Source organism: Dermacentor andersoni, chromosome 4, assembly GCF_023375885.2.
Source record: "Dermacentor andersoni chromosome 4, qqDerAnde1_hic_scaffold, whole genome shotgun sequence".
Lineage (NCBI taxonomy): Eukaryota > Metazoa > Arthropoda > Arachnida > Ixodida > Ixodidae > Dermacentor > Dermacentor andersoni.
This window is the reverse complement of record NC_092817.1, coordinates 163,899,768-163,925,946: the sequence shown is the minus strand read 5'-3', so window position 1 is coordinate 163,925,946 and position 26,179 is coordinate 163,899,768. Positions and strand designations below refer to the sequence as shown.

The window sequence follows — 26,179 nt, the reverse complement described above, 5'->3', positions numbered from 1 at the left end:
GTTTGACAGCGCGTATCGGTAGTGTACACTGACGTCACGGATAAGCAGCCGCTTTATTTATTGAACGTAACTATCGCAGCGGCGAAACTTTCGCTAAAGGCGACCGTTTAAGAATACTGCCCCTGCATTGATCAGAGCTGCCGAAGACAGCACTGCAATTTGTGGGCAACAGAACAAAGTGAGCGCCACTCGTCGGGTGGTAAGAACTACCTGCTCCATTTCAACAGAGCCAGAGAGGGCCACAGCAGCCACCAAAATTGTAGCATCTGGTAATCATAAGCTAGTTTGGTATACCATGGCTTGTATACCTCCTACACTTCCACGAGTGCTTACGCGAGCAATAATCTCTTCCCAGCAAGTTGGGAAGTTCACTTTGAAACGGCCGTGAATAACAAGTCGCGATATCATCCGGTAAATATAGATTCCTTTTTTTTGTTGTTGTATGTTCTGGTTAGTTTGGATAGGACATTCGGCGGAAAATAGCTTGCAAGGTTTATCGGGGCGCCTCTGCTAGCGTTAAAAAATTTGCACAGTCGCGTTCAGATAGTGGCAAACTCAAACGTCTTGTTTTTGTCCAGTTGTGCGGTATCATTTTAATCGAAATCTTGAAGTGACTTGAGTTTTATTAGCTTCCGTTTTGCCTTGGCATTGAGTGCGCATGCGCGGTCATTCAACATCGCTGCATTCGTGAATACGCGCCAGTTCCACGCCATCGATACATCAGGCATGGCTGATGAAAGAAGCTACGAATACACGCCTCCTGAGTTTAGTACCACTGACGAGGCGACTGCAAGTACCGCCTGGGACGGTACCTCGGGTGCTTCATTAACTTTGGACGCCTACGCTACGTGAGCTTTACCACTTCTTAACTTTTCATTCAATACTGTTACCAGATACTGTTACCCTTTCATTCAATACTGTTACCCTGATACGACCCATAATATAAGCTTGTATATCTGTACGTTTGTTCCCACCTAAAACGGGTCATTTTTACAGCCAACTAGAGCTTTTAAATGGCAGGCTTTCTTACATGTAGACGCTTCGATGCACGGGTGGTGCGAAAAGATTGCCATGCTTAGCGCGAAGTAAGCTGTTTAGCGCTCAGTAAGAGATTTCACAGGACAAGAAGCGAATGTACTTACAGAAGAAAATGTTTTTTGATTAAGCGTGATTATTGCATGCGCACCCTCCATGGGGCGCGATCCCCCTGGGCTCAATCCCACGTAGGACCGCCAAATTTTGATGAAAGCACACTGCAAAAAGGCTGGCGCTTATTTCTATTTAGTTGCTCGTTACACAAGCTACAATGGTTAAAATTTATGTTCAGTCCACTACTGTGGCATGGGTTTCAGCAGGTCGTGGTACTTGCATGAGAAACCTCGGAATTATTTTTAACTGCAGTGAGCAATTTGTGTGCCGAACCATGAGTTTTTTCTGGACAACTCGTCAGAGTGAACAATAACACTGTCAATAGTCAATTAGAAAAAGTAATACTAATTGAGTTCTGCCCGCTCAAAGCTTTATTTCATCAAAATATGATCCCTGTTGAAGAAAAGACACAAGTTGGTTTAAAAAGATTGCTCTTCCTTTTCTACGTGTTGCTTAAGGGCAACAAATGCGCATTACAGAGGAACCACACCTTTCCCCCTCGAAGTTGTATGGCCAATGAAGGTATGTTTTTTCGAAGAGCAAACTGAGGCAACATTATACCACACCGGTAAAGAAGTGGAAAGTCATTGTATTCTACGGTACCGTTTACCATTTTTGAACAAATGGAGTTGCACGTGGCATTTCAGCTATGTTATTTTGGAGCAGGGTATCTGTATTAAGATATTTTTCACGCCGTTCTCAAAATAAACTTCATTAGAATGCTAAGATAGGCCCCGGCGAGTAACATAGAAGCAAAGTTAGCATGGCTTGTAAACAAATATGTATGAACTCCATTCTAGTTCATTATTAGTTCATTCGAACTCGTCATTTCGTTCCTGAGGTGTTCAAATTATTACTTGGCTAAGAGACAGAAATTTGTTAGTATTCTTCAGAGCAAGTCATTTGAGCCCACAATTTAACATAGCAAAAATACGACATATTATTCATGGCTGCCGGATCAATCAGTCATGATGTAATTGGCGTGCAAACGCCACATTGACCACGGCGATACCGAATCACATAGGCGGTCACAAATGGGAATTTTTCAAATATTAGCACAAGTTTGCATCACAATTGCAGAAACCATAGACGCAGTGTCATTCTTATATTTCAACCTGATTTATTGATTGAAAAAACATGTTCCATTCATCAAGATGATCCAACTACATAGAACCCGTTGTAGGTACTCGAAAAGATAAAATGGCTGTGTTCTTGCAAGTGAAGGTGCTGTTTCGACTATGGTGTATGAGTGCTCTGCACCGTATATTTGCCCGGGTGTTCCGTTCATCCTATGCCAGCCAACATAGTCAATATTTGACGAGAACGAACCATTGCAAGTAGTGCGATTACAAAGCACGACTTTGCTTCTTCTGAACTTTGTTTTTATAAAACACAGATTGAAGGATTTCCGTAACAGCTAGTAATTGTGTTGACCAATACTTTATTTATTGCAGCATTCCTGATGACGCCTGGCATTACCAGTGGTACATGCAGCCCACTCCGATAACCGACGGGACGTACAACTTCGACAGTACGTAGGCAATGGCCATTTGCCACCGGTTGAACTTGTGAAGACCGTTCACAGCATATGTAGGAGATAGCCCCTTACGGTTACCGGGGCAACAGTACATTTATTGCGTACAACAATGCACTTTACCGGCGCCGTGAATACGGTTTCCGCATGAAGCTGCTTATAACTGTCTCAGAAGGGTTTGGGTGCGAGCTAGTTGGTACGGATCATTCATATTTAAAACAGCGCCAAAAAACACGGACGAGGGAGGACGCAAACATGGTGGACACAGGCCAAACTGATTAACTTCGAAGGAACTTAAGTTCTTTATCACAAAGTGCTATGGAGGGGGGAACTAACACAGGTTGCTCCCAACTGACACATTGAAAATGCCTCAAAGATTTCTCTGACCATCTGATTGCTGTACCTTTTCAACACACGTGTATGGTCAAGGAGTGGTGAACAGCCACACTTTGCACAATGAACAGCCACATTACTGCCAGTCTTAATCTTGACACAGTGCGCATGCTCACGCAAACATTCATTGCTACAACGTCTTGTTTGCCCTATGTAAGTGCTGCCGCAAGACGTGGGAATGGAATACACTACATTAGTACTGCAATCTACAGGCTTGGTGGCATGTTGCTTATTGCACAGTCCAGGTGTTCTCCGGCTTTCCTTGACCTTTTTGCACATCCATCCCAACTTGTTAGGCGCAGTAAACACGGCCTTTACACACGCCCGGCCTGCGGCTTTCTTGATGCTATGGGACACACCATGTATATACGGGATCGCAACAGTTTTGGTTAAGTCATCACCCTCTTCGCGCCGTTTCATGGGGAAACGAGACTCTTGCAATAAAACTTCCGCCAATGATGACAGCAGTTGTGCAGGATAGCCACTTGCTTTAAGCCGCTGGACTTGATTGGAGAGGCTGCTGGACATCGAGTGGGGGCACGAGCGAACGACCGTATATCTATGGGCCCCTAGGGCAACGGAGCGCTTCACCACTTTAGAATGGTTGGATGTGTAGGGGAGAGGTTGTTTTTTGGAACGCGGGGTGTACATCCAACACGTGTGCCCTTCCTGGAGGTGTAATGCAAGGTTAAGGAAGCAGATTTGGCATCCTTCCGGCAATTCTCTTGTGAACGTCAAACCTCGAAAGATGCTCCTGAATTTTTCAAACACTTGGTCGACCAGGGTTATGGTTTCATTAGGGTGGGCAGAAAGGATCACCAGAAAATCGTTCTGCTGCCATAAATCTTTACCATATAACTAAAATAAGCTTCTGTAACAACTTCATTTGTGTTAACAGAGTACCAATCACAGTACCCAACTATTTCCAATGAGTGTGCCACTATTCCAATTTAACGCTTTGTTAACAAGAAAATCTACGTCATGCTGAAACGCTGGCCTTCCAAACTGAATGTCCTTTTTGTAAGGCGATTAGCATTTCTTGCGTACATTAAGCATCATTCGTTCTGCCAGTATGTTTGGTACCTCGTTCGCAGGCCTGACTTTACCGGCGCGACAGATAAAATTAAGAATGCCAGACAATAAAAATTTGTTCCTTAAATTACGTCTATGCGATCACATTGTAGTTTCTGCGAAGCCAAAGATGATGAAACTCAAATCTTTTGTTCCGGTGGTTGAGAATCCGCGTTTAATCTTCTCTGTGACGTACGAAGGCGCAATGACTCAGGCATGTGGGTGTAACAATACCATGAACATTCTTAGCCAACTCCTTTCCCCCCCTCCTTCATATTCAATCTAAAGGTGTATTCAACAATGCGGCGTGTCCCAGCAGTTTTAATGCTAAATTCAATAGCATCGATGGTCATCCTGACGAAGGTTCTGCTGTAGTTTCCGCCATTTTAGGTCTCTCGCGTTTTTCTTTTTTTCAATTCCACGCAATTTCTGTGCAGTTAAAGGGAAGATGTGCACCTAGCTACAATCTTTGCAGCGCTGTCCATACAGTCAACACTTTTAACGCGGCTTCAGGCTTTCCGTTGGATAGTTCAGTGGTATTGCCCCGTGAATTAACTTATTTCCTTCCAAGCTAATCTGGCGTCTGCAATACGACTCTTACGTATGCGCATTGAGCAATATATTTGATAGTTCTCCTATAGTCTGTTGCTGGCCTAAACAGAAACATTGGCGAGGACAGCCCTTTTAGGGTTACTAATGAGCTGCTAAACATGCAGTGCATACAGCTGGTGCTTAGGCACTTTTGCTACCGAATTCGCCACATGTGTTTCGAATAACCAGTTTCTGAAAGGCGAGTACGTCGTTGGATGACGCACCTATCTATCATCGAAGGTCAATAAATTACGGGCATACGTAAAACAAAAATTTTAAATCCCTTGGTAGAAATGCATCCTCTCAATTTTCCTTTGCCGTTGTCTGCGTCGGGCTCGGCCTGCTGGTTGTAATAGATTAACAATAATCTGGGAACTCCATGAGGCACCTAGTGCGGTTATTACTGGATAACAGCAAATATCTTGGGTCAAGGGTATCACGTACAAAAGACCTTACATGTCGTTTTTCACTTGGAGCACTCTCGTGTTCTGGTCGCAGTTTCAGATAAAACGGTATAATCTGCAGAAGAATTCAATGGTGCACAATTTTGATCGTGCTCGGCTCCCCAATCTCCACGAAGTTCTTGCATGCATTCAACAAAGTTGCAGAATGAAAAAGTACCGCGTACGGAAGCACAACAGTAAAGTTCCCCTACGACTAAAAGCGTCTTGCATTGCACGATGAGCATCAAATATCCTTTTCCCATGAATTGCTCCTGTACTATGGCAAATGAACACTTTTGCTATACTTTTATGCCATACAGGTGTCACAGACAATGGCATCACAAGTTACCAGCAGCTGGGGTCCATCGGCAGCAACGATCACGTAAGGCTCAGCACAAGCCGCGCAGGCATGGAAAAAGTATCAACCAACTTTGAAGACGACGCCACGTAAGTTCACATTCGGAAAAGGTCCATTAAAAAGCAACTCAGAGGCGACACGAATGACTACCCGTGTAACAATCATGTCTCTACTTGGTAGGTTCTCCTTGGGAGGGCTAGCTCTCTTGGCTGAAACCAGTACTGCGTCAGCAGTTCGGAGCGTTCAGCCGGCACATCCGGCCTTGAAATTATACATGGTTGTAGCAGCGCGACAGGACACCACATGACACTGTGCATACACCATGCTGCAACCACGAAGCTACAAAATTTCGCAAGATTTTCCACCATGTTAATACGCTGCAATGTGCGGTACACTTTGAAATTTGTAACCTGCTTATTCACTCCCCATTATGAAACATATAAAGATTGTGAAGATACTCATCTAAGTGAAGGCTTATGAAATGAAACAGGGTTATGTCCAACTTTACCGAGGCAATGCACCATGGTTAGGCCGGCAGCAAGCAGAGTGGTCGAAGTTAATCTGAAGTCGGACACTATGGCATGCCTTATAATCAGATCATGATTTTGGTATGTAAAACCCGGAATTGAGGTTTCATATAGTCACGCGTTTTCAAATAGGACTTGCGACGTTTGATGGAGAGCTGGCCCCTGGAAAACAACGGCGGTGGGACCAAGCTATTGAGCAGGCGGGGTTATCACATGCACTTCTTCCTTCTTGTACTTGCTGTCTCTCCGTTTTTAGTGCCTCCAACACTGCAGGTGGCAATATTTTAAATATTTTTACCTCCAAGAAAACATTCCAAAGGCCACTTGAAAAGTACTAGGTAGCACTATGTTTAGCGGTTTCCGAGCCGTAGGCATTTAGCCTGCGGCTCTTGAACGTGTCGTTGAGACGGAGTTCGCACTTCGCATTGTGACACATGTTAGGCGGAGTGCGCGTGCGCGTCTTATACCGATAAGACGGCAAGTTGAATTACTTCTGTAACCAAGTAGCAGCAACCCGGCCAGCCCAGACACTTTGATCTCAGTTGGCGCTCCTTCCTTTCTCTCCGGTGAGAGCAAGAAATAAATGGTAAAAGTCACGTCAATGTGCTTGGCCCGATTGCGTCAGTGCAGGAGCAAGTTAAACGTCTCAGTACACATCAGGACCTTGTGTCCTCACTCTCGAAAATTATCTCCTTTTTAATATCGCTGTTTTCCTTGGGCGAGTCGACTAGGGAATCTGAAGACTGTCGAGCAGCAAATCGCCATCGCCGGCTCTTTGGCGATACCACGCCCATGCTCGCCATAGCCCGCAGTAACTCTGCCACGCAAGAAACTAGTGTGGGATGTGTGGAGAGAAATCAACCGGCGCCACCTAATTCGTTCGTCCTTCCCCCCCCCCCCTTTGCTTCTTCGCTCCGGCTGCTAGGTGAAGGGCGTGCTCAGGCCCTCTCGTGGCTCCCTGCAAAAGCCGGTTTCATGCCTTGGCGACTGGATAAGTGCCGAGGGATGGGGGGTGATTTCACTCGTCTGATTAACTGCACCGATCAACTCGTTGTCGTACTTCCCTCCCTTTCAGCCTTTTTCCAGGTTTCTAGGTAATGGTGGGGTGAGCGCTTTTAGTCATTGTCCACGCCGCGTTGACGTCTGGGCAGGAGCTGCGCTAGTTTGACACGTGGCAAACGTTCAATTAACACCCTTGTTGGTGTTGAGACGTAACATTTTTCATTTATTTCCGGGGACTGCATTACCCCGCTAGCAACTTAGTGTCGTTCAGCGCATGAGCGGACCTTATTTCGAACTTACTGGAATGTTATCTGTTATTTCATCTGTTAAGTTTCGCCCAACCTGTCTAGTCAGAGTGCATGCGTATCGCGAATTGCGTAGTACTTTCTGGAGGAAGCGCGGGCCCCAGCAGTTACACTGGAACCGACGATGAGTGTTATATAAGGGTGTCCCAGCTAATTTTAGCCAGAGCATAAAAATGTGCCGATGCACACTAAGACGGTGCGAGCAAATGGATAGTGCTGATTCTTCATGGAGTAAGTCACACTATTTTTTGTGTTCTGCCTAAGTGCATAATTAGTCAAGATTAATTAACCAACTTCGGAAGGAACTAAGTCAGGCAAAACAATTTCGATAAGAAAATTGTAGAGCGCTTTGCAATACGCCTGATTTGAAAGTTTCGAACTGTCTATCTGTTTCGCATTCGTGTCTTTCTGCTTGCTGCATATGTCCGCGAAAAACAATACCTCGTGACATGATTGCTTGCGACCGTGATTTCACCACTCCCGAACGCTCCGCGTAGAAAGGAACTTAGCATTTAGCCGGACATGGTGCCGCTGCGCTTGCTCATCGCCATCATCAAGTGCCGTGAGGGAAGCGCATCGGTGACGTTAGTCGCACAGCCAACGCCTGCGTCACTGCCGTGTGGCATTTAAGCGTTCGCACGCTCTGCAAGATGCTATGTTCGTTCCTACGCGGGGAGTTTGGGAGCGCTGCAATTACGATGGCATGCGGGCATGTCACGTGTTATTTCTTTCTGCATTTCGTGGGCATATGCAGAAAGCGGCAAAACACTAATACCTAATAGAAAGTTAGATATTGTTTAATTGGGCGTTTTGCAAAGTGTTCTGCAAGTTTCTAATTGGAATTTTTAACCTAAATTCGTTGCATGAAAATTTTGTCAAATCTTGACTAATTATACAATTAAGCGGAATAAAAATAGTGTGACTTACTCCATTCAATAGTAAGGAACATCTATTTGAGTGCATCGGCATATCTTAAAACTCTGGTTAAATTTAGCTGGGACCCACTGCATAAAAGCCGATGCTCTTGCATCGCAGATCCAGTTTTCGACAATCGCCAACTTTGCTTGCTGCTCTCATTGCGCTTGAGAGTTTCATATTTTGATGGGCAAAGAGTTAAACTTGCAGCTCCCAGTTGTCATACTTAGTCGGTCTGCAGGGTAACTGCAGCGTTGCAATATTCTTAAATAAAAATACACCACCGCAATGTTTATTTTCGCCATTATAATTTTTGCCATTATAATTTTTGCCATTATAATTTTTGCCATTATAATTTTTGCCATTAAAATTTTTGCCATTAAAATTTTTGCCATTAAAATTTTCGCCATTATCAATTTCGCCGTTATTTTTTTCACCAGTATTATTTTGACAATTTTACTTTCGCCATTACTCCTTACTGCACCGTGTACGCTCAATTGGTGCGGAGGCGGCAGCAATTTTCTGTGTTATCTTCTGGTGATGGACTTTTGGTATGTCGTCGAGGTTTGCGTATGAGCAAAATTAGGAGGCTTGCCGTAGAGAGGCAAAACAGGCTTTAGCAGCTCGGTCGAGAAGCGTTGACCAATGACGCTACGCTGTTTCTCAGATGTTTAGATGGGTTTGCGTGTGTCCACCATGAACAGTCGCTAAATTGCCAGCGTCGCTCTTTTGTACGACGTTGACATGATAGGCGCAACACGTTACGAAGTGTCTCGACAGTTTCTGGCGAGAGATCAACGACGTTTGTTACAATGTGACTAGCTTCCTGCATTCCAAGATGCCTCAAGATGAACCTGCGACCGATATAAATGATAGTGTATACCTTTGCGCACGCATTCATGGAATATGTCTAGCCCTGAAAGCACCTGCGTAGGAGACTCTTCCCATACTCGCAACTTCTGTAAATCAACTGTTTTACCTCGAACATAAAGCGCAGTTGGCGCTTAAGAAACAGCGTTCTCTTTGTTGCGTGCAAATACAGGAGCCATAGAGGTTATCACTATACCAGAAGTAAACTGGCGCTGAGCCTTTTTGTTAGATCCATGGGAATGATGGATGTTGTGATTATAGATGAGCGTCGTTCTCGTAGAGCCAGGAGACCTCGAATGAGGGCCTGGCAAGCATCGTTTTGTCTTTAAGGAGGGTTCATTTGTTTACAAAACCAGTACGTATAGTGCAGTACAGTACGTACAGAGCAGTATCTTCTTAATTACGCGAATAAAATGTTATTGAATTTTGGTGACTTGTGCTGGGACGTACAATTACATGAAACGCATAGAGTGCTCGCAGGCTGATTAAGTTGGAAATGAGACAAAATTTGCGTTAGCATTGCAACAGTTTATCAGGTTATGCTTATGTACTGTAGGTGTGCAAAGTTATTGAAAGACAAAATGGCGGTTCATGCAAACATTTTACGAATTTTTCATTTGAAGAAATCTTCATCTATGAAACCATGGTCATGTTTGAGGCCATGCAACGTTCCAGACGACGCCTCGGACACCCATATCCCAGCATTTAAATCGCGGCACAACGCTCGTTAGCGAAATGGCATAGACGGTGGCGCCAAATTACCCTCTAGGTATTATTGTCAGAAACCTTATAACAGCGACTCTCGAGGCCCGCTCGCATTGTCGCCACCCCTGTTCTGTCCTAAGTATGATCGCACAGGTGAGGCCCAGGCGTTCTCTTGTAAGTCACGTGAATATCTGCGAGGGGGGGGGGGTGACCAAGAGACGGCGAGCAGAGAACTCTTCGGTACGCACTGGCTTCTCGCTCACCAAGTACTGTAGGTGGTCTGTTCTGTGTTGCGGAAATCAGGTCTGAAAGGGAGCGGTATCAGGGGACGTTCCCTTTGGGACAAGCACCTGTAGTTTCCTTTACTCGTTTTCCTCGTAAAGCCATTTTTCTGGCTACGAGTGTTCGTAGTCATTAGGTTAAGTAGTATGCGTGTGTTTGCACACATGACAATATGGGTGTTTGGTCAATAAGCGCGTTAATATTGGACTGTCCCTAATGCCACGAGCTTTACTTTATTTAATGATCTAATACCTTGCTATACATGTATATTAGCTTCGCCCTTCGTCTTGGCAAAATACTTTTTCATTTTGATCTCGTAGCTGGCGGTATATAGCTTCAGATCAATATACCTGTGTAGCAGATATTTGTGTGTCAATATATGTTTGTGCACCACATGAGTTGCTTGCCCTTGCCCTAAACGTTGGCCTCAGCTTCAATCATTGTTCCACCCCAGTTACCCATATCAGGCCTAGAGTTGATGTGAATATCTGTCTTGTGTTCTAGAATTTCTGAGAGCACCAGGGTTCACCAAGGGAACACGCAGTACCAACCGGCTGACAGCACGTCCACCGCCTACGGTAGGTCTGAGAAGGTTATTGGCCTGCACTGTTATACCACGTCTCACATGATCTTGGATTGTAGCGCGAAGTAACACGGACACAGACAGGAGCAGACAGGACGAGTGCTCGTCCTGTCTACTCCTGTCTGTGTCCGTGTCACTTCGCGCTACAATCCAAGATCATGTTACCGTACCAACTGGCCCAACTTTCCATCCTTTTTCATTACCACGTCTCGCCTTGGAGGTACATGTGGAACGTAACGTCTGCTAGGGTACATGAACCATTCAAACAGCATCGCAGCTGCCTCGGAGCTGCGCCGGTCAATCTGAGCTGAAGATACTTTATGGTTTCATAGTCACGAAATTACTGTTGTCACATGATTTTAAGTTCACATGTGACAAGATCTGTCTGATTATTTGCTGTGCTGATGAAGCTACTCGCACGTGTAGGAACATCTAGTCAGTAGGATGGTTCGCAGATTATCTTTCAGCGATTCCTGGTGCATTTACCAGGCGTATGAAAGCAATATAAGCATTTGTAAGGTAGAGGGTTCTCAAATAAACAAGCAGAATGCCACATGCACCAGAAGACACCTCCTGGCCATGCGAGATGTTTGTCCCAACTGCGAAGCAGGTGTTCTTGGTTTACCGTACAAGATATCGTGCCCTCGTCGTGAGGAGAGAAATCAGCGGTAAGGTTCGTAAAGCCTTGCATTACTAGCAATGCTTCTTCCTGGGGCTGTATATTCAAGTGGATAACTGCATGATAATTTGAACTCGGCTGCGCTTCTAGTTCTTACCGTAGAATGGACAAAAATTATATTCTGCGAAATAATCGTAATCATTGGATGGAACGAAGAACAGCAGATGTAGACGAAGACGACGTACGACAGGGTATGTACTGTGGACGTCAAATGAAGCGCGAACAGCAGAGCGCATAAGTGAAAGTAAAGTACGCGCTATGCAGTCATCACAATTGACAAGCACGCACATCAGGTTCGACGACACTGCGCGGTGATGCTACCCCTATACTGCGACGATTTGTTTCCCCTTCCGGCTACCTTTTATTTCGAACCGAGAAAAGACGGCGCCACGGTAATAATGGCGGCATAACTATAGCACGCGAACCGCTGTTCGCGTTTCTTCTCACGCCGATATGCCGTATACGGTATCGCCGCACTGTACACTCATGCTCGGTCTATACTTGGATATTCTTGCTCTTGCTTTGTCTCATTGTTTCAATTTCTCGCTATCAGACATGAGAACCAGAACATAAACGACATTATCTCAGTATAGGGGAAGCGTCCTTCCGCACTGCTATCAAACAGTATGTCTGCGCCTTTCAATCGGGATGACTGAACTGCCACACTATGCCCTTAGGTATGATTAGGCCACACACTCCGCTGTTCGCGTTTCATTTAACGCCGGTAGACCTTGTCATTCCAGGCATGTTTTTTGTGTTCGTCTGTTTAGCGCCGTTGCAATATTGAGTTGCTGATCTACAACGAAACCAATACTTCTCCGTAAGTGTGATATCGCTTGACCTAAATCAACGAATCATTTTTTCATATTTTGTGCCCAAATTGCTAACTAAGCTTTTTTTCCATCTGCATGTGGGGACAATTAAATTGGCTAAATGTAGAGGCGCTGCAAACTGTATGCCTCCAGCAAGTTTATTTCACCAAAAAGAAAATTGAAAACAATCTTTTAAGAATAAAAAGAACTCGAAAATTTTGAAAGAATGTTCTAGCATGCGCGAACAAATCTAGAGAAAGAAAAAAATGAATAATACTGTGTCCCGCTGCATGAAACTATAGCTAATAATTTGAGCATATGTCAGCAATAATAAAGCAGTTTGAAATTACCTTGTGACCTTTCTGACTGTGTAATCTTTTAGGGTCACAGTCAACTTCAGCTTCGATTCCGCATCTTCTTTGTCTGTCGGTCTCTAACTTCATATGTGCGTTATTCAGCTAGCCGTCATCAGTTTCACGCTGTGATACAGTCTCCTTTACATCAGCTTGACATTATCATATCGCGACTAAAAATGAACTTTTCTTTTTCTTTTTTTTACAATCACCACCCCGTGAGTCAACAGAATACTCTGGTTCCAATCTGCAGTCATGTTCTACGGTGCTACCTTGCAGCTTCGTTGCTTTAATGTTTGTGTGTGCATTGCAGGCAGAGTCGGAGAAAGTTCGTCCGTGTGGTAAAATTGTAATGTGGTTCTCGAACCAAGCAATCATTGCTGGCAAATCAGGTGCCCTGCTGCGCATAGAGACGATCAGGTTTGGTAGAGGAAATTCCCTTCGGACACCTTTTCCTTATTGCGTTCATCTAAGCTTTTCTGACTTCCGCTAAATCATTTTATTACTAAGCATTGTTCGTTTCCTTCTATAGTCGGTGACAGCCCCAGAATGCAGTGCAAGGTCATTCTACACAGACGGAGTGTGCGCACGCTTCACCACTGGGAGTAAAGCCAGCTGCAATCCGCTAACAGCTTAATGACTTTTCTCTGCCAGTGCAAATGTAGAGCTAATCTAGGAACAAAGCTTGGCTTTGCAAGCTACAGTATTACCTATAAACGCCGATTTCAGGCTCACCATCAAATTTTCGCAGATCTTCAGGTTTCGTCATAACACCATTCGCACAGAAACATCTTTACTCACTAGGCACATATTTTAAACGCGCAACGCCGTTTGATGTCTCAGAAATAAACGAACCCAATTGAATGGCACATCAAAATAATGTTTGATGTGCACAGCGTATGTATAGCCTTTCATTTATTTTATTTACTTTCAAATTATATCCACTTTGCTGCAAGTACCTAAATGGGGAGGAAGTGAGGATAGGTAGGTACTTGTCTGAGGCTGTTTCAATAAAAAGACAATGCGTCGCTGATGACCGACTCACACAGCTTCCATCGATCACAAAGCCCTGTTCCCCATTCGACCACGATGTAAAAGAAATCAGACAGACTTCATAATCGGGCAAGGTCGAACAGATTTGAAAATTTAATTTTTTTAATACAAGTGGTATCATCGCTTTAACACTAACGATGAGATAAAACTTAATAACATACCGTTGTTTAAGGCTAATGCTTAGCGCAGATTACGTTGCCTTAAGCGTCTCTCTCGATGATACCTGTTCAGCGCCTCTGCTGAACCATATCAATGGCAGGTATAAATTTGTGTCAGACGAGTGCGGTAGTTATGCCGTTGTCGTCATACGATCGTCGTCGACTTCGTTATCGTCATGCACTCAACTACTCGATTTACTAGAACACGCTGGTCCATTTCGTAAGGCTTTGCGGAAACCAAAAATACGCTCCGTAGCCTGATACCCACAAAATGCTTCGCATCACGTTGATTTTCACGGTGCGTTGTATTTCCACGATGTTATTTTCTTCGCACAAAAAAAAAAGTTTTACAAATCTGTACGCGACCTTGGATTCGTCCTTGACATGACCATAGGCATCCGAAACTGAGCCAACACCACGAATGCACAAAGACAACTTTTTCACGTTTCTCGGAATTAGAGCTTTGCAGTAGATGAAACATTCTTCTTTTTTCTCATGCCCAATAAGTATGAATTTTAGATGGCCAGGCGGCTGACAATTTCTTTGTTCATTACCTTTTCACCACCTTTCGGGGTTAAGCTCTTTGCCTTGAGCCGGATTTTGCCCTAGCAATTTCGAAGGCAAAACATGCAGTTTAATTCAGCACTACCTTAGCCGGAGCAAATGGTCGTCCGAAAAGCTCTCGCATTTATTGAACAGAATTCTGAGAATGAGCAGCCAATATAAGCTGCAGGGTAGCATCAGGGCTGTAATAAAACTAGTTGCTGCCCATTCTTCCTTCTCAATCAGCACATGTGGTTTCAGGACATACAGACGAGACAGAAAGCGCAAGCACTGGTTTCACACTTCCGGTCTACAGTGGCAGCGGCGATTACGCAGTGGCCGGTACGAGACAGACTGGCACAGAGGAAGCATCGGGCCCTTCGGGAAACGACGCTGGGTGAGCGATTTTTTGGAAGAATTATTTTATTCCTTAATTCTTCTGAGAACACTGATGCACTCGTGCGAGGGATGCAAGTTCCGATGACCTAAATGCCAAACATCAGCTGCTGGTCAGACAATTTGGTGTCGGTACAAACAAGAACCTTTAGCTCAGAACCTACTGCCTAAGTACATTTGAAGGGAGGAATGCATGAGCTTGACAACACACTGTACGAGTATTCAAGCTTGTGGCATTTAAAGAAATGTGATATTATTGTAGCTCCAGGAATTACATGTTAAATTTGTCATATACCGAAGAAAACATTGAGAAACTCAAGAAACAAAATTACATCTTTATAACGTAGCAATGAAAACTACGTTACGATTCTATCAGATGACGCATGTGAAGTGCACAAAATTTATGTGTTACAAAGTATTCTGAAATTTGCTATTTTATGAGTAGATCATCGCCAATGCTCGCACACCCAGTTACGATTTGAAGCAAACTGCAAATAGATATAAAGAACGTTGTCCACTTGGGATACTCCAAGGGACGCAGCTAATAGAACTGCGATATATTTTTTGAGTAGCTAACTTTGTAAGTTCCATGCTTCCCATAATTTTACAATTAGCGATTTCATAATTTAACTAGTTCAAGCAAACAAAATTTGATTGTTTGATAGTTCTAGTTTCTTTAATAAGTTACCCGATCTCGATACCAGCCAAGCTGGAATAATTAGACGCGACGTACAAGGTAACACTATTACTAGAAACGACTCGAACAAACCATAGCATTGCATGAGTCTTTCGAACAAACGGAACAAAAATAACTACAAGTATACAAGTAAATGGTATATTACCGCAACAATAGCAACCAATTTAAAGATAGCAACAGGCTGGAGAGAAGACGTACACACCGCGCGCACCACAGCTCTACAGCCTGTTGTTTGTTTTTCTCTTCCATAAACGGAAGAAAAGCAGTCGTACAAGCAATGCCCTAACTCAACGCTTGCAGCGTTCTTAACTCATAGAGAAAAGTGCTGTTGGCCACGTCCACAAAAGTGAGAGAAATACAGGTTATTTGTGTTGCATCAACGAAGATTTCAATGGGCGTTGTAATGCATATTTGCACAACGAGACGATAAGAAGCAAAAAAGAGAAACTCCTTGGGCAGCATATTTCATCAATTGAGCGTGAAAATACCAAAGTATTTGGCGCATTTCTGCTGGCTCCCATTCGGAGATATATTATGAGCGCGTCGGCAGCTTGATGCCTTCGGCAGGAACGGTGTGCAGTTCGAATTCGAGTCGAATTTTGAGTGACTTAGTACAAATACTGCATTAAAATTTGAAACCGGAACTTTTTCTTTGTATTCGGTGTGTATGCCTTGATATGGCAGGGAGTCAGTCCACCTATACTTGCTAGGAATCACGTGAGTAGTTCGCCTTTGTACCATTTCCAATTATACATGCGAACGCCTTAAGTGGCTTGTTGGGACGGCTCATTGCCGCAAAAAGCGGCAGTGAGAGAGAACTTTAATGAAAAGGATGGCTCAGTGGCCTATGCTCGGGTTCGGGTCAATGGTAGGGATCATAAAACAAAGAAAAAAATATCATTAGGAATGGCTGATACCTGTGTAAGCAAGCAAATATATAATCGCCGAATATGAACAAATGAAAGAAAGAAACAAAGAACGGACGAACGAGTGTGCGAACGACGGAAAGAGAGCCAATGAAAGGAAAAGGACCATTAAGTATTGCATTAGGCTCTCGCATATGACTGAGAAGGTCGATCTGCAGTGCCAAATGTTTACTTCATACTGCGGCTTGCGAAAATGTCTTGCAAAAAGCCGGACCTGTCCGATCGTGCGAATTTAGAGATTATGATGTGTGCAACAGGTTTTCGTTTTCAGGTGTTGGGAGTTTTTGCTTAGAAGAAGGTGTTAGAACATTTTTACTTTTGTTAGCATACAAAGCGTCCTAAAAGATTGATCGCGAATACGATAGCCTATAATGATATATTTGAGCGCAGCTTCATACGTGTTCTAGTTTCGCGAGATAGTGAGGCAATGATTTTGAGACATGTTGCAAAGGTCAAGCGAGATGGCTTTTATAAATGACTGGTTGAATCATCCAGTGTAATCGCTGGTCCTGCTTGGCTGCCTAAAATACTACACAATTCGCGTCACGCACATAATGAGATTGCAAAGCAATCGCAAGCCAAGATAACAGAAGAAAGCAAACCAAACAAGCGCGAGCAAGAGCAGACGCTAATTGACGATAGTACGAATCGAGCTTTCCGGCTGAGACTAGATGCTAGTACGAAAGGAGCGGTCGAGCCGGTCCGCATGAAACCTGTTTACCGCGCGTATTCCACTGAAGGGGCAGATCTCATTGGTCTCCACCAATGTCTTTCACGGCTCGCGTCTTTCATCTTTCGCTCTTGTGATCGTTCCTTTGGTTACGCCACCGACGCTCACCGCACGAACGGGATATCAAGAGCTGCGCTGTAAAACGCAGACGTATTTTAGAAAGGCTTCTTCAATGCCGAATGCATCACTTCCGAGTGGACATTTTTGGACTTTTGCTTGAATACTTCTTGTGAGCGTGTTGAAGACGCAGATGAACTTTTAATGCTCAGGACGGCAAGCTTTTAACCAACCTTTACTGGCAGACCTTTCTACTCAACTTCACCTGTTTCATGTAGGCTGTACGCGATGTATTAAATAAAGGAAGGCTTCTGTCTTGCTTGCAACTCGTACGAAGATAGTTCTTATCTTCACGTTCAGGCATCACAGACCACCAAAAACACCAGTGTTTCATTTCTGCCAATCTAGAGCCCAAATAGAGCGCTAAATATCAATGAAGCAATTTAGCGCTCGAATTGAGCGAGTCACCTCACCATTAACCCGCGATTTAGTTTGTCAACCTCTAAATCGGCAAAAAGTGTTTTTGTCGTTACATAACAAGGTTCGGCCATTTTTAACTGGTATGTCCGTATACTTGCAGGAATGCTTCTGGACGCAGAGGAATTGAACAGCAAGAGTCCTGCGGTGTCAGAGTATGCCATCAGTCGTCTGTCAGGAAGTCGACACACAAATGTGAAAGATGTGGTAAATCTTTAACCAGGGCTTGGAATCTATCTGCACATTACCGAACGCATACTGGGGAGAAACCATACAAATGTGAATTATGTGAGAAATCGTTCGCGGACAGGTCGAATTTCCGTCATCATCAACGAACTCACACAGGTTTTAAACCCCATTACTGCCAAATATGTACTAAATCATTCAAAAAGAAAGCGGAACTTAAGAATCATCTCAAATCACATAGTAACGACCGAGCTTTCGTTTGCGACATATGTAATCTCTCCTTTAAGCGCAACTCGAATCTCCAAAGACACCGCGAAAAAATTCACGAGGACGAAAGGCCGTAGGAGTGCAAGCAGTGTGGATTCGGTCCACAAAGAAAGAAAACGTCGACGTACATCTCTGCCAGAATAGTAGGTGCCAATAATGTGGAGATTCGTTCAGAGATACATCTAAACTGATTGCACATCTCGAGACGCATGCGGGTGGGCAGTCGTAACAGTGTGACCAGTGCGCAAGTGAAGTAAATTGCCCATGGGCTTTGCATGTGAATGTCACCATGAAGCTGTGCAGGAAAAAATACATGCTGACATTCTCCCGCAGTGGTGATAAACTACCCCAACGCACCGTGTGGAGAGACGGGCTTCTTTTGATGTTTAAAACTGGTGAGGGAAATGCAAGACTTAAAGGGTTCCGCTTGATTTTTTCGAAATCACGAGAGGAAACGTCGTCTCCAGCAAAATTTCGGATGCTTGAATGTCGAAGTATGCTGCAGGTCTTGGCTAGAGCTGATTGTTTGCAGAACTATGTTGTTCGCCAGCGTAGCTTTAACGAACTCATTTCTAGACAAATCCTAATGGGCTGCAAGTTCGTGTTTTGTGTCACTAGAAGGTTGAAACGTACGCACAGAATTCTTGACATCTGGTTTAGTTTTGTGCAAATGGTCTGAAAGTGTACTAGCTAACAAGCTTTACCTTACCATCCCTTTTATTTATTCTGCAGTGTAAATAGAAGAGAACGCCTCTCATTAGGAAACATTTAAAAAGAAAACCCTGTTTTCTTGTCAACTAAAAAGAATATCTGCCAATAATTGAGGTCCCTAAAACTTGCTGCCTTCCAGAGACAGCCTTTACGAAAATATGTAGACATAAACATGGGGACATTTATTTCTCTTACAAATTGTTCAATGCACGCAATGTTTTGGTTCTCTTTTGCTCTTGTATTCATAGCGAAGATTTTTCTTCTTTATCATGCCGATGTGAACACCGAGATTGATGTAGACTGAAATCATATAGCTTGACTATATGTGTTCTCCGAAAACGAATATTTTAGTTGTTGTGTTAACGTGGAACCTCTGTCAGTTTTAAAGTACAGCTTCTTATTTACTCCGAAGTCACCTCTTTTCCCTTGCACTCCACTCTACTACAGCTGTAGAATTTTTAGCCTGATATGACAAACGTGTCCCTGCGAATGAGATACAGTTTTAGTTATGCTATTGACACGCGTATTTCGTATGTCTTCTTGCTGTGAGCGCGTTTCACCGGATAACAAATCGCAAGTTACGGCTCATTGCATGACGTGCCTGCATGCATCAGAACTTTCTCCAAAATTCTGTGTTTTTTTCTGTATTAAACTTTTCTCAACAATTGGCACGCACAACGCGAATACATTTGTGGATTCTGGAAGGCTTGCGAGCACCGACGATTCCGCTGCAATCTTCTACGAATGATGTGTGAACAGGCGACGCTCGTTAATGGCAAATCACTTGTTCGACGATCGAGTCCTGTGCCCGGCGCTATCTTTCTGCCTGAATGTAACTTGTTTTATAGGTTCTGGTTCGCCCAATAAATAGTGTTTCGTGAGTGACGGTTTTTGTTACTGTGTTATTCATCGTACCTACAACGCGAGATCTCGTGGAGGAGCGTCGTGGTGACCGAATGAACCCTACCATCCGTGAAAACAATTTGTGAATGTGCTCATGCACGAGCGAGCTAGCCGCAGGCTACGCCTACAGCCCGAGTACGGACATCTGCCCCAGAAGACTAGGATGATCATGGCCCCGACAAATGCCACGATGAGAGTGTCCGTGTCACCCGCAGTCACGTGTGCTGCGAAAGCGAAGGAAGCCACCGATCATTAGCGGATCACCGTTTGGAGATCTGGAAAGCTGGCCGGAAGCCTTTGGAGAACCGCTATGTCTAACAATTGAATCTGCGATAAGCTGGGGTTCCGCAGTTTCGCAGTGTATTTCTACAAACATTCACGAGCGTCAAGTCCAAGGAGAGGGCCGAAGTAGAATAGGAACACCGAATGAGAACACCGTGACATTCAGGGCAGAAATTCAGCCACGTGAACCCACACATGCCCGAGAGGACAGCGGTTCTTCATCACTGCGGTTTGAAGCAAGTGGTTTACGCAGGATGGATACGTAAACCAGCCAAGACCATGAGAATATTCCTAATGGAAGCCACGGGTATTGAAAAGACGTTGGAAGACCGCACTCAGCAAGATCGTCGCCTGGTGTTCTCGCCGAGGTGAAAAATTCAAACACTATAGGCCCCGACAAACTCCGAAAGACCACCATAACAGTTTCACGCGAAGAACTACTTAAGATGTTCTTTTCGAAGCAGCTTCAAATAGCCTTAATTGCTGGCGTCGTCTGCGGGGAGATCCAGCAGACATTCCCAGTCCTCGAATTGCATTTGAAGCCTGGATATGGCCTACGTCACCGTCATCAGCAGTCTGCGTCCCCCTTCGCACCCGCACCTGACGAGTGCTCGCTCTGTTGCCACTGAGAAGCCGGACACGTCTATTGCTTATACCCTTACCGTGAGATGATACGATGTTTCGTCGTCAAGTGTTCGCGTTCACAGCGATATTGCCTGTGTCTGTTTGGCTGTAACTGAAAGCATACCCCACCGATTCTACCGATCGCATTGTCCATGGCACTGCCTATCACGGAGGCACCCAGAGTACACTGGGCTAATACGTGACTGATATGTGGCTCCATATCCGGTAAACTAAACACAAGCTATGAAGGTGCGGTTGCTGTTCGTTGAAGTGCCCAAGGTCCTAGGCCGCCAATGCAAGATCAGTCCTGACTACGAAGCAAAGACATGCTGCCATTTAGACGAAGCTACGAAGAAAAAAAACTGCTGCGTAAAGGATACCTGACGACGCCACGGAAACGTGGGACAGTGCGATGCAGCCATAATTCATCACTGCGAAATAACTAAGTCCATGAACCACCAAAATCGCCGCTGTGGGCGCGCAGTAGCCGCTTTAGTGGACACAGGACCCGACTCCTCGTTATGAATGAATTCTTAAGTGTTGAAAACAGTTATGACTCCGTGGCAATGACCCCAAATCCGGGCAGCACAAGACGGGTTAACAAGACGTGTTAACAGAAGACGTGTAAGGACACCCTTGCGTCACAGAATCATCCTTGTTTCACACGATCACAACTCATCCCCTTACGCATCAAGCACCAGCCAAGTATGGCCAGACAACGCTATAGTCTTCGACGACGCTTCGTGCAATACTAGGTCGGCGACCATATTTGAGTTTGCACCCCTATAAGCCGACGTGTACTGAGTGTAAAGCTGCGTTATTTCGAACTCTACCCAAAAATTCAGTGACTGTGCGCGTGGGACTTCGCATTCCAGCGGCGCCGCTCATGCCCGTAAGCAGTCCACGTTGTATGCCTTAATCGGTCATACCATAGCTAACCAACTATAATGTTATTGTGTTGCTAATGTTCTTTTTTACGTGCTCTTGTTGTTTTCGCACGATACTTCTTTAAGATGAGCGAATTGACACATGTGCTTTTTACCTTATTCCGGTGAACGCAATTCACCGCCTAACAAGTGTCAAGTTATCGCTCCGCGCATCACGTGTTTTCATGGATCGGTATCTTCTGGGTCATCCTCACTCATTTTATCCTCTGTGTATGTTGTAGTGGGAACGTTGTGTAATCAGATTACATGCGTGACGGGAATATTGTAAAATATTCTGTGAGGCGCTTGAGCTCATGCGATTAGTCTGTATTCTTCGACTAAAAGTTTATAAATAACCGGCTCGATTGAGCCGCAGGTGACTTTTTCGATGACTGTGGCATGTGTTCCCTTCTATCATTGAGCCCGAGTGTAACTTATTTTGTAGGCGCAGTTTCGCACAATAAAGAGCTGGTTTCGTGACTCGCGGTTCTTGCTACTGTGTTTTTCGCCGTCACACTAACGTGATAATATTGCCGATTAAGTCGCGTTTTAGTGGAACTCGTCGACAGTAAAAGAAAATTGTGCGTGGCTCTTCTATCGCACACCAAAAACCAGCGGAGCTGGAGGAACTTAAGGCTGCAGAAAAATGCATGCAGTCTTCCTCTGCGAGAGGTTTCGGTCGGGACCGCGCGCCATTGCAGGTGCCCGCCGCAGCAGAAGCGATTTGTTGAGGCGCCACATGCGTGGGTGTTTTCTGCCAGACGCTGCAAAGACGCGACGTGGCGGCAACCGGCACACTTTCGCTCTGATGCATGGGTAAAAAACGTCTTGGCGGAAGCTTAGTTCGATAGTGAATGAAAAACCTCTTATCCAAGCGAATGGTATAGTCATTCACTCACATTACTTTACTCGCAAATGTACTATCTGTGTCAAACGAAACATGAGCAGCGGGTCGCATGTCCTAAGCATAAGTGAAGGTAATGTTGGCGTCGCCGGCTAGTCATCACCATTGACAGGCTAGCACATCCAGTTTCACTGCACTATGCGGTGATCCTCGCCCTGTGCTGCGATATTTCGCATGTTTTGTTTTATTTTTGTTTTCTACCTTTGAAATAAGAGAAACAAAACAAAAGAGAAAATATGGCAGTATAGGGCGAGCATCATCGACCATTGAGCTCAAACCAGACGTGTCCGCCTCTCAATGCTGATGAAAGGCAGAAGGAAAAGTAGTACGCTGGTCACGTCTTATTTGGCGCCGACAGCAGAATAATTTAATGGATGGTGACAAGAGGCAACATGGGGGTACGAAGACAATGACAACGAGGTGGCTACGTAGGTTTTCTACAGTTTCCTATACTACGCACGGAGATGCCGTAAGCATGTTCAATCACGTAATAACGCACTAAACGAGCTTGATCTTGCTTATGTGAACCGTTATGTTGCTAGTTGGAGGCGTTCATACCAAGAAACACATCTTTGAGGCTACTGTTCACGCGGAATTTCACGTTTAAAGATTTTTCTGCGCAACACGTGCTTCCCACGTCCGCAGGTTTACGATGGCCGCCAATTGTAAAGCGAAAAATACTACTGCTGAAATACATAACGTCATTTCACGTCCCAGGAAGAACTCCATTATTCAATTACATTATTCAATTACATCAGCGTGACGTTTAATGTCCGTTCTGCTGCGTATACGCGATGGTGCACTTTCCACACAGTTCCCTCCACAGGGCCTCATTCGTGGGCATGTGCTTGTTGCGTCGTGACCCCCAAGGACACCAGCACATAAGGGCCGGACCCTTCGTTCCCTCATCGTGAGCGGATTAGCCGTGTCCGAACGAAAGACGATGCTGAGGGTCAGGGCCTGTTGAGGCCCGTCGAGGGAGGCACCCTTTGTAATTTGCCTTGGATTTTGCATACACCTCGAGTGACTCATTCGGAAAAACTGGGCGTTTCTGACGACATTCCTTTTCTCATAACACCTCCAACCTTCATGTACGGCTCACGTATGCATTTCTACATGTTAAGTCTTGCAAAGTCCCATAGTTGCGCTCTGTGCTGGGTGGTGCCATGGCAATATAAATAAAATACAGGCCTATAAGAACTCCGTCTTCTCCTTCATTACCTGAGTGTAACTTTCCGAATAGGTAGACGCACCGATGGAGGCTTACCAACTCTTTCACTCAACCGAAATCTTTTCCGCCGTTTTCATGTAGTAAACTTCGAGGAAACTGAAAAGCAAGGTAGAATACTTTCTCCTTTTGTTGCTGGCAATTCTTTGAGTGACATTCTAGTCGTTCGTGATAACGTAATAAAAATTGTCAGCGGAGACCCCCTGCTCGAGTTTCGTTACAGATAGCAGCACGAAGAGCCAACGAGTCTTGTGAAACTGGGAGATATTCCAATCACCGTCATATTCCACTGATCCATTTGTGTCACTCGAGGAGCAATATCTGAGGCCGATCTTATACACAATTACTGGAGCAGAGCTCTTCGAGAACCGAAAACAGAAGGTTGCTAATGCACAGAGCATCCACATCGGGCGTTGAGGCTCTGCTCAACACAACATACACATCCGATGTGGCGCTCTGGTCGAAATAAAAATAAGTGACCACTGTGCTTATCATACTGCCCTTTCTATTTAGCGTTCTGCCACAGGCTATAGAAGCGAGGTGTACTTGGAAATTGTAAGGAACCCGCCATGGTTGCTCAGTGGCTATCGTGTTGGGCTCTTGAGCACGAGTGCGCGGGATCGAATTCCGGCCATGGCGGCCGCATTTCGATGGGGGCGAAATGCAAGAACACCCGGGTACTTAAATTTAGGTGCACTTTAAAACACCGCGGGTGGTCGAAATTTCCGAAGGCCTCCACTATGGCGTGCCTCATAATCAGAAAGTGGTCTTGGCACGTAAAGCCCCATATTTTTTTTAATTGTAAGGCCCTGCATTCCAAACCCGCAACGATATTTTCAATGTCAAATGTATGACCATGGTCCACAGAGTTCCAGTGGCCAGCTCACCTGTGCTGATCGTGGTGTCCAAGCCCACCACTTCGAGGAGCGTGCTGACACAACTCATTGCAAGACGCAAACTGCGATGTTGACCACGCCGCATATTCACGATCATTGGCCAACTGGAAATGAAAAGGAAAAAAGTTGTCATCGTCCTAAGAGTCGAACAAAATATAATCAAGACTTTATAAGGAAGGTGTTCAGTATTGTTCACTTGACCGCGGCAAAAAGGTAAAAGAAATTATCGGTCACTGCTAAGGAAAGTGAAAAAACTTTAATTTCTGCCAGGTACCTGCAACGATTTTTTTATTGGTACTACTATGTCATTATGGATAATGTATTCAAATTGAGAAGGCTAATTTTGAACCTTCATTACCTTCCAAAAACAATGATTTTACTTCAAGCGTAAGGTGTTTCGAGCCCAAAGAGGCATTTAAACTCTGAGCAATCGGACTTCTTCCGGTGATATGCCATCGCCTGAAAACACCGTGACGACGGTGTTGCATTATTCGGTGGTGTGACACTAACTGTTTCGACAGGTCTGCCACTTAACATCTACAACTTAAGATGCCCCTCGAGACAGTGTCCATGGCAGTAATTCAGATTGATTGATTGGTTACAATTTCTTCTCTTCACATTCTATCTAATTTCATATTATTAACAATTGTATGTTATTGTTTAGTTCAACGATCGAAAATTTGTGGGAAGGCTCTCGTAGCGATGTAACAGACCGGCTCGTTGAACACGTTCTGGTAACCTCACGTGCGTCCTTATTAGACAAGAAGGTGGCCACCTATTGAAATGTGTAACGTATTTCCTACTCTCCCAGTGAATTAGCGCTTCTAAAGCTGCGTTCCTCCTCAAATAGAATGGAATGTTATTTCATTCCTTGAGAAGTGACCACTTAGCAGAAGCATTTATTTGATGCAGCAACAGGCCTCTTTTCCGCATGTCCTTATCTTAGAGCTACCTTCGGCCGATTGGTTGCATTTTGATGCGCAAGCATCAAAATGTCTATCTATCAAAAAGCCACATCACATGCACGCCTCGACGAAGCAGAGAAAGGGAAGAGAACGCCTATTGCGTGCTGTTGCGCCCCGTGTTACGTGAGGGGAGAAGGCCTCGCCGCGACTACACGTCACCGTCGCTCCCCACGCATTATATCCCCACGCATTGCTCGTCCGCGCAAGCTCTCGCCTGAGTGTTACCTACGCCTTAGTAATCACTATAAAGAATTTAGGATTGCACGAAGGGGGTAGGGGACAAAGGAGGCAAGAAAAATGAAGACAAGCACTTGCGCTTTTCTTTTTTCTGCATCCTTTGTCCCTGCTTCGCGCTGTACCATACAATCTAAAATGGAAAACCAACTAAATCACTATACAAAAAATTGATGATAATTGAAAGGAAGAACTTTAAAGGTGGTGGGTATCAGGACTACGACACCACGCTTAGAAGCTGAGTGTCTTACAAACAGGGCTATATTAGTGCCTCGTAGATGGCAGACCTGTGAAATGAGCTTTGTGACATGCGGCTAGTTGAACCAGAATTTACATTTACGAAAACGGTGACGCCCTAATCGTCACATCTTGCTCGGGAGCTTCCCCGTTAGATTCTGTGGCAGTCAGAGAGAGTAGACAGGCGTCACAGGTCGAAGTGCACCT

The 26,179-nt window shown here is 44.7% G+C and overlaps 1 protein-coding gene across 1 annotated transcript; it reads left to right on the top strand.

The window, feature by feature from the left end:
- The first annotated feature begins 421 nt into the window (after positions 1-421).
- On the top strand, positions 422-18,946 carry LOC129386591 (uncharacterized). The gene is made up of 6 exons (XM_055074671.1): positions 422-848; positions 2,604-2,680; positions 5,502-5,628; positions 10,650-10,723; positions 14,588-14,723; positions 17,713-18,946. Exons 1-6 carry the CDS (start codon positions 727-729, stop codon positions 18,137-18,139), a joined length of 963 nt encoding a protein of 320 aa, XP_054930646.1. The 5' UTR covers positions 422-726; the 3' UTR covers positions 18,140-18,946.
- Positions 18,947-26,179: the final 7,233 nt, after the last annotated feature.